This window comes from Pipra filicauda, unplaced genomic scaffold (genome assembly GCF_003945595.2).
Source record: "Pipra filicauda isolate LSUMZ 115617 unplaced genomic scaffold, ASM394559v2 scaffold103_size3290846_pilon, whole genome shotgun sequence".
Taxonomy (NCBI): Eukaryota; Metazoa; Chordata; class Aves; order Passeriformes; family Pipridae; genus Pipra; species Pipra filicauda.
In genome coordinates, this window is record NW_024103474.1 from 652,936 (window position 1) to 665,655 (window position 12,720).

At 36.7% G+C, this 12,720-nt stretch overlaps 1 protein-coding gene across 1 annotated transcript in view; it reads right to left on the reverse strand.

Moving 5' to 3' along the window:
• CACNA2D3 (calcium voltage-gated channel auxiliary subunit alpha2delta 3) overlaps window positions 1-12,720 on the reverse strand; it is a 407,078-nt gene that overhangs the window by 227,915 nt on the left and 166,443 nt on the right. Inside the window, exon 5 of the mRNA XM_027728083.2 lies at window positions 12,388-12,550. Coding sequence (XP_027583884.1) covers window positions 12,388-12,550 — 163 coding nt within the window. The remainder of the gene's footprint in view (window positions 1-12,387; window positions 12,551-12,720) is intronic.

Sequence of the window (12,720 nt, forward strand, 5' to 3'; positions counted from 1 at the left end):
ATAAACAAAGTACGGTGTAAAAATGTCTTTGCAAGTTTTCAGCCAAACAGTATTTTGAAACAGTTTATATTCTGGCCAAGCACACTAATACTTAACCAGAAGAGCAGGCCGCCTTTTCTCCTCTTCACACAAGACAGATCCAAGAAAAATCAAAGGGTCTGTGTTATGTAGCAGGATGGAGAGACAAATTATTACTGCATTCTAAAACAGTGACAAAATGAATAAAATGTATCTTTAGATAAACTTCTATGATTCTTTGTCAGAGGTCAATCGTCTCCACTCCATACCAAGCAGAAGTTAGTTTTTAATTTGCCATACAACCATTTAATTAAATGGTTTTGCACATTCAATCCTGAAGATTTTCAGAAATTTTGGTCACTTTCTTGCCCCTGGAAGCAACAAGGAAGTAGGGGGGGGCATCATGACTGACAGAGGTGTGAGAGGTCAAAAAGCCCCTTAATATTGTTCCTGAGATAGTGTCATTAACGAACCTTCACTGGCTCACATTTGTCAAAAGGCAAAGCCCAGCTCTGAGTAACCAAGCAACAGCTGCTGAATAAGGAGTGGTGGAGAGTTGGGCTTTTTAGAGGAAATACTTGATGTTACCATGTAGCCAGTATCTGACATCTAGTTGCCATGGTGATGTGGATGTATTAGAAACATCCAGATTAGATCCACAGCCAGGGACAGACCAGAACACAAGAAAGATAAAGCACAGCACACATCTCGTGTGGTGATGCCAACATTTCCGAAAGGTTTGCTGTTAAAGACAGAGACTTGAGGGGAAAAAAATGAAAATAAAAATCTGTGAAGCCAAAGCCCTTTGCGAGAACAAAGCAGCAGCCTGAGGAAACTTTGGGAATCAGATTTGAGGCAGAATTTGAGCAAAACCAGATGGAATAAGTAGAGAAGTCTGTGCATCTTTATCCAATAGGCAACAAGAGTTAAAACAAAGAAACATGGGAAGATAGAACATTATCTGCAACCTTGACTAAATCAGTTAGACTAAAAAAGTTCCTTTTACATTAAACAATGTCCAAAGTTAGGGAGACAGAGCAAACACTGTCCTGGAGATCTTAAAATGTGAAGACAAACAATTCAGGGGAAGGATTTCAAAATATAAATACAGTGGCCCAGGACAGTATGTGGCCATGACTATTTAAATAACAACTCTGAGATGTTGAATTTTCAGAAGCAAAGTCCATAAAATCACATGCAACAGTGACAGACAAGATTTTATTTCTTAATTTCACACCTTGCAGGAAAAGGGTTTTGCATATGTGCTAGCTGCAGATTATAATCTTTCTGCATCCCTTGGGAAATGATTTTGGTTTGGTTCTAATATTCTAGAAAATAGGTAATCTCAATTTTGGCAGCCAGTTGGAAGACATTGATAGGAAAGTATGACTGAACAATATTCATAGCTCTTTTTGAGTATCAAATTGAAAAAACCTCACTTAATCAAAAAATGGTTGTGGTTCATCACATTTCAATATCTTTTAGAGAAGGCTCTATTACATGCAGCAGATTTTTTTCCTATGCAAGCAAAACTTTTGATTAGAGTCTGCATTTATTGACTTGTAGTGCATAAACTCATCTTTTAACATGCAGTGAACATCATGCAGTGGAAATGCCATTTGACACAGGTAATATTCTTTACCAGTCTCTGAACTGTTCAAGCAAAACTTAAAGACAATTTGTGAAGTCTGAGATCTCCTTTTGTAATGTTTTCAGTATTCAAGAAGTAAATACAGTAAGCAGAAAAGCACAGACTAGACCTGGTGGTTTTGTTACTAAAGACTGTGAGTTCAGAATTATTCAAAGTTGTAATGCATTCACAGTGTTTGCAAATAATTTCTTAAAGTACTGGTGATTTAAAGGTAAAAAGATAGGAAGGATGGAAACAATTGCAATAAAGAAAACATCTTGCAACAGAACAAGGGGTAAAGGTTTTAAATTAAAAGGGGGTAGATTCAGACTAGATTTAAAGAAGACATTTTTTGTGATGAGGTTGGTGAGGCTCTGGAACAGGTTGCCCAGAGAGGTGGTTGATGTTCCCTCCCTGGAAACCTTCCAGGTCTGGCTGGACAGAGCTCTGAAGCTCTGAGCAACATGATCGATTGTAGATGTCCCTGCGTATTGCAGGGAAATTAGAGCAGATGACCTTTAAAGGTCCCTTCCAAATCAAACTATTCTGCAATCTACAATCCACAAAACAATGTGAGAGCATACAACTAACTGATTGCCAGCTTTCCATAGTAGTAATAACAATAATAATAACACAAAGCTTTTAAACAAAGGTTGAAGTCACATGATAAAATCGACACTTTCAACAGGCAGTAAAATGATAAACGACAGGAGACAAAGGGAGGCACAAAAGACAATACACATGTTCTACAGAGAACTGTGTAAGACAAAGAGATAAAGCCTATTTCTGCAAAATAGTATTGTAACCTTGTAAAAGAAAAAAAGACACGAGAAAAAATTGAATTCTGAAAATGAGAACAATAATAAAAATTGAACTTAAATCCATGGGAAAATATTTATAGTCATCTTGTCTCTGAAATGAGTGAAGTCCAAATATACTTCAAGACCTGTAAAATACTTTTTAAGCACTTCTTTTATAAATCCATATTTACTCAGAGCAATCACTGTTACCGAGTCAAAATGGTTGTTAACATTTGAATATATTTCAAATCCAATGACATGGAATTAGTCTCAGCGTGGTATTAATTTAAGGAAAAATGAATTTAGATTATTATTAATGAAGACTTCTTTATCTTTTTACTTCTTATTGAACTTTAAATTGTATTTTACATTCATGAACCAGTTTTTAAAAACGTTGATTTTTACAGCTTGATACTGGATTTACACAGCTTGAGACTCTCAGCAACATATTGTGTGCCTTATGTTTGTTAGTTGAGTTGACATAAACCATATCTCCTGTTGACAGAAATGCTTGAAAATATTCATGGACTTCAGCATCCATCAGAGAAAAACTCTGCAGTTATGGAAAGCACTGATAAAATTGTTTCCTGTACTTCAAAAACACCAGAACAGCAGCTCTATCACAGCATCAGGATGGGAAGAACAGACGGAAGACAGTCAGACAGACTTTTCTAAGTTAAAATTTATATTATTGCTTTTGTTTTTCAAAGCAGCAGATTAGCTTTAGACAGTGTAATTGAAGATCAAATTTTATTTTCTATCTTGATTCTTCTGCTCTGTCAGTAAAGGCACAGCAACGTCTTGCACTAAGGCTCCTACTTCACTATATAAATATACCTGGATAAGTCCCTGACAACCAGTGGAATCTTTTTCCTTTTTTTAACCTCAATCAAAAAGGATTGGGAAAAATTGATTTTTCACCTGATCATGCACTAACTGTTCTCCAGCTTCTTTAAAGAAAAGATCTTCCCTGTAACATACCTGTATTTCCCAACTTAACAGAGAGCCAGGCCTGATGATGTAATAAGGTAAAAGTAATTTGCTAAGGCTCCTGGCAGTGTATGATAGCAGAGATTTTATAAGCTAACCGGGCTCTGGGCTGCTGATGGGTATTTGCCAAAGATCAGCCAATCTGATAATAACAAAAAGTCCAAAAGTGCCAAAACATCAACCAGCAGAGTGCACATATTGCTGTCTAATGTCAGAGGCAGCAAGGAGGGAACTGTTATTAAGGAGAGATTTTTAGAAGTCAATTATGATTATTTGATTTTAACCATATTGCTGCTCACTTGCTCCCCTCTCAAACACATTATAGTAGGGAATGGAGACATAATTACAAAATTCACAAAAACACGACTGTTAGCTCAAAATATCTTTCCTAATCCTATGACAATACTATGAAATATAACTTGCTTAATGTATCAAAGGATGTGAAAATCCACCCTTTTGTACTGGTAGATATTATGAAATGTCATAAAAAGCTGTAGGTAAATGCTGAGCAATGTATCCAGTATAAATCATGTCAGTATTAAAAAGAAATCAGCATAAGCATTGTGCTAAAAGTTCATGTTACTTCCTGAGTTTAAAATGTAGTCACATAATGAAAAAGTTGAAACATGGTTCATTAGTATAAGCCCCATTCTCCATTATAAATGAAAGCTGAAGAGTAACTTTCCAGACCCAATACTTTTGGGGAAATTTTATGCTTTATTTTGACATATCATTACCAAAATTGATACTTGATTCTAACATATTTTCTTCTCCCTGCAGAGAGCACACATCCTCTCTAAAGCAGAATCTATCACCTTTCAGGTGAGGCAGTTATTGATACGAAGTTTCTAAAAAAAAGAAAAAGTGAATAACTCTCTGCACATGCTCAGAGACTGGTATTTTAATTCAGCTTGAGCGACAAGCAGGAAAGCAGAAAGGACTTTGATGTGCCTTCCTGAATCAGAAAGTCATTCATGGAAGATAGTTATTAATGTAGACTTCACTACATGTAGACAAGTTAATATGGTCCTTTTGTGAGTTACCCACCACATCCCACTTTTCTTCACTCCAATCAACACTTCACCTTGGGCACTTCAAAGACAGTAATCAACTCTTTTCACGGAATCTAAGAATTCTTCTGAGTCAAGGGTAGACATTTCCCTGTTCAAGTTAATTTAAACAGACCCATTGTGAATCAACCTAGAAAGAAACATTTCCAGAGCTAAGTCTGTTCAGAACAAGCCTATTCATTTGTACCAGCAAGGTGCTGATGTGGTTGTGCATCTAGAATGAGTGGCATTTAAGTGTTTGTGTGATATTCACCCCAGGCCTTTACTAGGAGTAAAGTGCAAAAAGCCCCAACTAAAACATGTAGATGTGAGTTCCACAGAGGCAGAGGCTTCAGTCTCAGTAGGTGCTGAATTTTAGGCCCATGGAAATCAGTGGAACATAACTCTTTGTGGGGCAGGGGTGTGCATTTGGTGCTGTGCTGAAGAGCACCAGACTGCTGAGCCAGGTCTAAAACTCGTCAACAGTCACAGAGTTTAAATTGAGAAACTGTGCCTGAGGCTATCCAATGGAATCTCACTGGAAACAAACTATGGGAAAATAGGCAAGCACTAAAATGCTGGTGTACAATATTATCATGGCTCTCAAAAGCTGTGTGCTGTACAAATGGAAGGCAATGCAGAGCTGCAGTCTGCCTGTCTCTGGATGGGAAGGAAAATAGAGATATGAACCTTGTGCTGCACCTTAAATTAAAATTCTTCTGATGCAGGACTTGACAAGTTAGTTGCAGAACCATGGTCACAAAACTATCTTGTATCTGTAAGATTTCCTGCAATACTTCAGTGAATCACATATATATATGTATATATATATATATATATCAAAATCCTTTGGTGTGACAACAGACTGCACCACTCTCCACCGTGTAGGATATCTCTCTCTGCATATATCTTTTATACATGTCTATATATATACATGTCTTTTCCTCTCTATACATGTCTTTTCCCCTGACATTCACTAGTGATGAAAACAAAAATACACTTAAAATAATTAAGAGTATTTAGAATTTGAAAATCTGGGTTTTTATCTGGTAGTATGTTTGGACTCTTTGCTCAATGACTTTAAATAAGTACAGAAAATCCAATGGATAACTAAGTCTTGCAAAGCTGCAGAATGCACTTAATTGCACTGTCAGCTGTGTTAATGGGATGAAGGTTTATCCTCTAGGAAATATTTCTCCATTATAAAACTTAGCAAGTAAAACAAGATTATATATATAGTAAACTAGAAATGACAACAAAGGAAAAACCTCCCATTACTTAAATCAACTTATATAAGCCTACTTCCCTTCTACTGCCAAGATAAATTGTTTCGCTTTGTTCTCTGTTTCGTTGGGGTTTTTTTAAGGTAAAATCAAACAGATTTCTCAAGCTGCATCTGCTCTGATCCAAACAAAGAGATTATCCTTTCCCCAGGCTACCTTTATTGTCTACCTTGTCCACCTCCTCCACCACATCCCAGAGACTACTGTCCAGGGCTGGTAGATAGATTCTCATATGGTCACCCCCACCCTCCTTCTGTCAACATGATTCTATTTTCACTCTGCTATGAAAAAATGCTGATCTGATTCCTTTTACCGAGCCAGTTTTGGGAAGAGCTTACAGAACAGTTTATGACAGCTGCTTTGAATGGGACAGTAATACCCAGCAAGAACAAGTGGCAGAAAGCAGCATTTTGTCATCTCCCAATAACCTGCAGCTGACATCATACATCCAATTGCCTTGAGACACTGCCCAACTTCTTCATATGTAATTCATCTCAGAGAAAGCTACATGTCATAATCACAAGCACAAAGGAGATCAAGCAAGAATAGTTCATACAGAAAATAGAGATCTAAGTTCAGGATTGAAAATAGGAGAAAATGTTATTCACTGAGCAGGAGAAAAAAATTGTGATGAGGGAATTAGCATAATGTGCAGTTGTCAAAGTGTTAGTACAGGCCTAAACAGGAACAAATGAAATAGTCAGTGCAAAGATGAAACTAAGCAAGTTCACCTAAGAATAAAGCACTAAAGTAGGCCTGAATAACCACATTCATTTTTGTGTCTTCTTGGGAAGATAAAGAAAGGAAATGGAGGTAGCAGATAACCAATGAAGAAAGTAAAACTTACTTCATTCTAAAAGGCATTTTTATTTTTTAAGAACATTTAGAAAGGTTGTCTTTGAGAGTGTAATATTTTACTCCAGATCAAATCTAGAGGCAGAGCTACAGTAAAGATTTTATGAGACAGAAGGGGTTTAGAAATAAATAATATTTTTAGACATGAAAAAGCTCCCAGGCAGAGAAGTCTCTCCTTGGTTCTAAATTTCTCATGGTGAAGAAATTATTACACTGAGTACATTGAATCTAAACAGATTGAGTAAAGAGAGTGTTTTATTTTATCCAGCTGTGATTAGAACCTATTTAGTTTTGTTGGTCTCTTTCTACTGCAAAAGGGGCAATCAAATTATACAGGCATGCACCTAACAATCTTATTAGCTACCCCTGATTCCCACCAGATGCTGTTGTCTGTCACCAAACTTTTTAAAATCCAAAATTCTAACTATTTAACTTTTGGTTACAACAAAAGGTAGCAAAAAGACTTGACACTTTTTGAGAAAACTCATAGTGCACCAACTTATAAATCACTATGAATTCCTTACAGTTTTTTCTGGAAATATTCTGCAAGTTCAAGTCTCAGAAACATGCAAGAAGCACTGGAGTAATTCCCCAGAAATGGAAAAGGATTAAAAGTGCTCTAGATAGGCAGGTGCTGCTGTGATGCATCTAAGTAGCTGCCTGTTTGTGTTCCTAGGAATGGAAGAGGCAACTGCAATCTAATACTGATTTTGCAACAATAACATTATTGACTTCAAGGAGTCCAACTCTCTTGTTTGCACAATTACTTGATAAAGGAGAATTTAGTGCCAGTTAAATTAATTAGTCAATATTGTTAGTTAGTGAATTAAGCTAACTATTTTTAATGACTAGGAACACTAGCAGAATGAGAGAGTAAATTTTGCTAAATACAAATCTGAGGACCTGAGGGAAACAACAGAAAGGTACAAGAGAAATACAGTTTAAAGGGCAAGGAGAAGTGCTTTTGTCCAGAAATGTCTGAAGCACTGAAAAGAAGGGAACCTGGGCTTTTCCCCTTTCTGCAAACAGTGAACGTAAAGTTTACCTTATCATATAAACAAAGACCAACTGCAAAAGCTCAAAAACAGGAGTTGTTTTCAGTTGATACTGAGATTTCCCTCTTGTGCTTCCTACATTTCACGCAATGCTGACGTAAGCAGATGAGCTCCTGCTGTGTGTCACTCCTGGTACTGTACTTTGCTTTTCCACAGGTGGCATAATCTTACAATTGTCTGAGAGTATGTCACAAGGACACATTCACCCCCACCCTGGCTTTGCTTTTCTTCTACATTCCACTGAAAACCACATTTATCCAAGTACTCATAAGCCTCTTCCATGAACTTGAAAAACTGTTGAGTGCAAACTCATTAGCAGAAAATATGTCATTTACACAACTATGGGTAAATATGAGGTGAGATGGACTTAGGGGAAAAAAAAAAGACTGGAGTAGGTTCTTAATCTCAGATACAGCACATACTTCGGACTTAGAATGTAGGGTCTTGGCTACCTATATTCTCATACTAACAAAAGGTTAAATGCTGTTCTTTTACTTTTATATGCTGTCAACATCTGCAAGATCAGTTTTGAGTCTTCTTTTATCATCTCCTCATGTACACAAATCCATTATACAATCCTACTCTTCCCAGTGGCAATCCTACTGCCATGTTCCCCATGGATGGTTGCCAGAAAGCCCAGCCCACATTCCAACTGCTCCTGTTAATTATATGTCACATTCCTAGGTTCTTCTTAATATACTTACTGGCATCTCATAAAATAATAAATCAAATGTTGCAACCATGCAAATTTTAAATCATTAATCATTTTTCATTATTACTAATCCTTTCCACAACAGCTGTTCAAAATACATTGATTGACATGTAGAAAGTCACATGAGTATCTCAGGAATGCATACCTGTGGAAGTATAAATGCAAGATATGTCTGAAACGTTAGCATGTCCCAAACCACTTACATTCTAAAATAATAGTGGAGACATAAAAAATAAGAGCCATGAGAATGCACTTTGTGCTGCTACATAACCCATGTAAATAAACTCAATTAAAAAAGACCCCCAGCAGCTGAATGAGGCAGTGCCTTTTATACACCTGCTCTCACACCTGGATTTTTGCCTTGGTATTGCATTGTCCAAACTGGGTTCACACTGCACTTTTAAAAATTGGACTTTCCTTCTAATGAAAAAGTGCCTTATTCCTTTCCCTCCTCTTTCATCTATGAATATATGAATATGATTAATTCACTAAGAACCTTTTCCCTACTTTCTGTCAGAAATCTGTACACAGTTGGTAATTGCCATGGATGGAAGAGCTACTGCTTGCTAAGACAGCTGTCACAGAACTTCTTTCTTAATCTTAATTATTTACTCATTGTTTAAAAACATAATGCCTTGCAAATCCTTTGGCTACAGGCAGTGAGGCTGTAGGTAACAAATACACTTTTGTGTTTAAAGAGAAGAAACAAAATGCAGTGACAGATTTAGACTCCCCATGCATGCTTAAACATTTCAAAAGCAAAACTTTATAATAAGCAGTCACTTTCAGGAAAAATGAAGGAAGCTAATTCCAGGAGAATGCTGTGCAGTTTAAATGGACCAACAGCTTTGCTGCAAAGTGGCCTAAAGCGAGGTGTGTCTGTACAGACAGGGAAATACACTCCAGTGTAGAGCACCACTTTTCTTTGCTCTGAATTCCTCCAGTATATGAATTCCTCCAGTATATGAACATCATAGGAATGTCAAAAGACAGTTTTCTGAGCTGCATAGGGTTTATATTTCAAAGATCAGTAAGGTTTCTATTTTTGACATTATTGATGTGATCTGTAAGATATGTAGAAAGCAGGGAACGAGGGTGAGCAGAAGTGGGGAAGGAAAAGTATAAAAGCACTTCAATAACCAGACAAGACCTTTCTATTTTACAATGATGATCAAGAGTACTGTAAATGCAAATCTCCGATTCTTTATTAAATTCACTAGCCTACCTTCCCATATACATTTACAGTAGGTGCATACAGTCTGTAATCAAAGATGGCACTAGAGTTACTTTTAGGTTGGCAGACATTTTTAGTGGCTTTTATTTTATTTTTCAAAATGTTCCATGTTAAATTTCGGTATCATAGATTTTATATTTGTGGTACTTAAGTTTTCTTGATTTCATCATAAATGTAATGAAATCTTCTTTTGCTTTTTATTTTCAGATTATAAACTTGAATATTTCCTTAGAATGGGAATTAGGTAGTCCTGTTGTTACCATCAATGTTTTTAAGCTTTTTTATGAAGAGGCTGAAAGAGCCAGAAGATATATAAGAATAGAAATGTATTGATGTTCCATGATTGTTAAGCCTATCTCGTTGAGAGCCTAGTTAGGGACTGTGACCCTCCACTTTAGGGATTCTACAGCTGGGAGGGATCACTGTGATCACGCAGCTGACCAGGCCAAAGTTTTTCCCAAAACTTAACTGAGTTGTGCAATTTGCAAAATAATGGAACCCAATTTCAGCCTCTGGATCTTCTAAAATCTTTGTCAACCAGATTATAGAGTCTGGTATTAGTAATTAACTCCAGATCAACTAATTAAACCTTTAGTCATTTCTTGAATAAGCCAAATGAACTGAGCTCCTGAAGCCTTTCATGTCTTCAATGGTCCTGTCACCATCTGTACAACTAAGTGAACAAAAATTAAAGAAAAAGGTGAGAATTAACTTACGAACAGAGAGCTGATTTTTTTTCCTATGCTGATTCTAGAGTCCTGTGTTTACTATTCAGTGACACTTATCTGTTTTCAACTGTTTGAGCTGTGGTTCTGCCTAGTAATTTGATAAACCAAAACATAACCTGGAAATGAACAACAGGCCTTTTCTAGAGAAATGGTGTTGTGCAGACACTCAGTTGTAAACCTATCAATATCTACTGCCTGTACCCTCAGGCTAGGATTTGATTAACTTGTTATCACCCCTCTGCATTACAGAACTCGGAAAAAAAAATTAAGTATACAGTCCTCTTCTTGGCAAGAGTAGCATTTCCACACATTGACAGACTCCAAACCGAGACTATCATGTCCATGTGCAAGGAAAATGTCAGCAACAAACTAAATTTCTGCAGTTGGAATACATTTAAGTGATAAAAAAATGCTTTTCTTCTGCAGCTGCATAAAGCAATGGTTTTGGATGGTTTGAATTAGATGGTGTGGAAACAGGAATCATCACAGAGCTCCCTCTTCCCCATTTCTACAGTCAATCCCTGTATTAGAGGCCAAAACAAGATTCAACAAGCCCTTTGACTTTGGCCTTTAACTATAAATAGTCAGCATATAAAACATATTCTATACAAAGCAGTATGACATATCATGTAACTGAACATCCTTCAGTTCTACTGCTCTCACTACTCAGGTTAGTGTGCTTCTCCAGAAACACGTGGTTGCCTGACCTCTGTATCCCTTTTCAACCATTTTTTTTCCTCCTTAGCAGTTCTAGAATGAATTAATTTATAGACAGGCTTGATTAAATAAACATTAGCACCTGCACAAAGAAGTGGTTTGGTATCTTTAGAAGCTTTAAGCACTTTCCAAATCTTTTCAAAATATCCCGCATTGATCATTTCACAACCTTCCAAATAATCTCTAGGAAGCTCTGTTATCTTTTAGTCCCTAGTTTAAAACATCACTGTATGATTTTTGGCTTCTCAAGATTCTCAAGTCAGAATCCTAACTTTGAAGAGAAGCTGTCACGTCAACAGCTTCTCTTACCAGCCCAACCTATCTGAATTAATTCTCCTTCCATTTGTGATTACCCAATATCCTTGCATGAATTACCACAATTGCTAGCCTGGAATGTATTATGAGGAAAGCATTTAACCAAAGTCTTTTTAGCTGTCTTTTAGTATAGTTAAAAAGGGAAGAGGAACCAAATAATGAGATTAGGTAGCCTTCTACAGACCAATGACACGCATACTGCAGACATCGTTGGGAAACTTTGGTGCTTTCCTTCTTAATTTTTCTTTTATTACTGGCTTGAGAAAAATAAATAGATAGGTGCTGCACAAGCACTGTAAAATACAATTTTGTGCTGTCTGATCAAAGGGGAGTGGCAAATGGAAAATGAGTTAAGTGTGTCTGAGTTCAGTTTGCATTGCCAATTTTTAGACCTAAGTCCATCACTTCTACTATCTAATGTAGCTGTTGGTTAGTGCTATGTGCTATCCAGCACCTATGGCAAATAGGCAAGGGAGTAGAAATTTTAATGCAGTTTATTCCTTCTAAATATTATCTGAAAACTCACAGCAGCTGTGTATAGAGCCATAATAGAATATACACAGCTAAAAATATTCCCAGAAGCTTGAAAGCAGAAATCTAATGAAATATTCCCCTCCCACCTACCCTATGTCTTTCACAGACACATCTAGATCTCAGCACAGGTAGAATCCAACTGGTAAGAGGCAATGTAAGCTCTGATCAAATTATTTGAAGATTCTGGAAAATAATTCATAAGAATAAACATATTCTGTCATACTCCATGGCAGAATTCATGACAGTCTAATATGCAAATCATTGCCCGTAATAAATTGCTAAATTGCCACAGGACAAAATATATTACAGAACTGCCACACTTTAAACATTCTTCCACTGAAATTTCCCTTTTATTGCCAACTGGAAAACACAGATAATACACAGCTAATCAACAGCTTCATTTTTAAAGCAAGGATGTTCCTAAGTTCAGTCAGTGGAACGATTAAATAAAATAGCTTTTTTCTTACCCTTGTTGTACATGTTGGTTGGTACTTGGACATCACTCAGACTGATGTTCACAGGCAAGTTATTGAAGTGGTCATTTGGCACCAGAATGAACTCCTTCCCCAGCTCCAGGTAGTTTCCTTCTTCATCTCGTTCATTTATGAGCACAGCATTGAAGTATTCGTACTACAACAGAAACCCACAGTCTGTATTCAGAACACACATTCAGCTTAAAAATCTGAATAGTTTAACATACCTATCAATCCATTGATTAAACCCTGACATATATCTCTGCCTAGAATAGCAGAAAAAGAAATTTTTAGCATCCCTCAGATTCCTTCTATAGTCCTAGTACA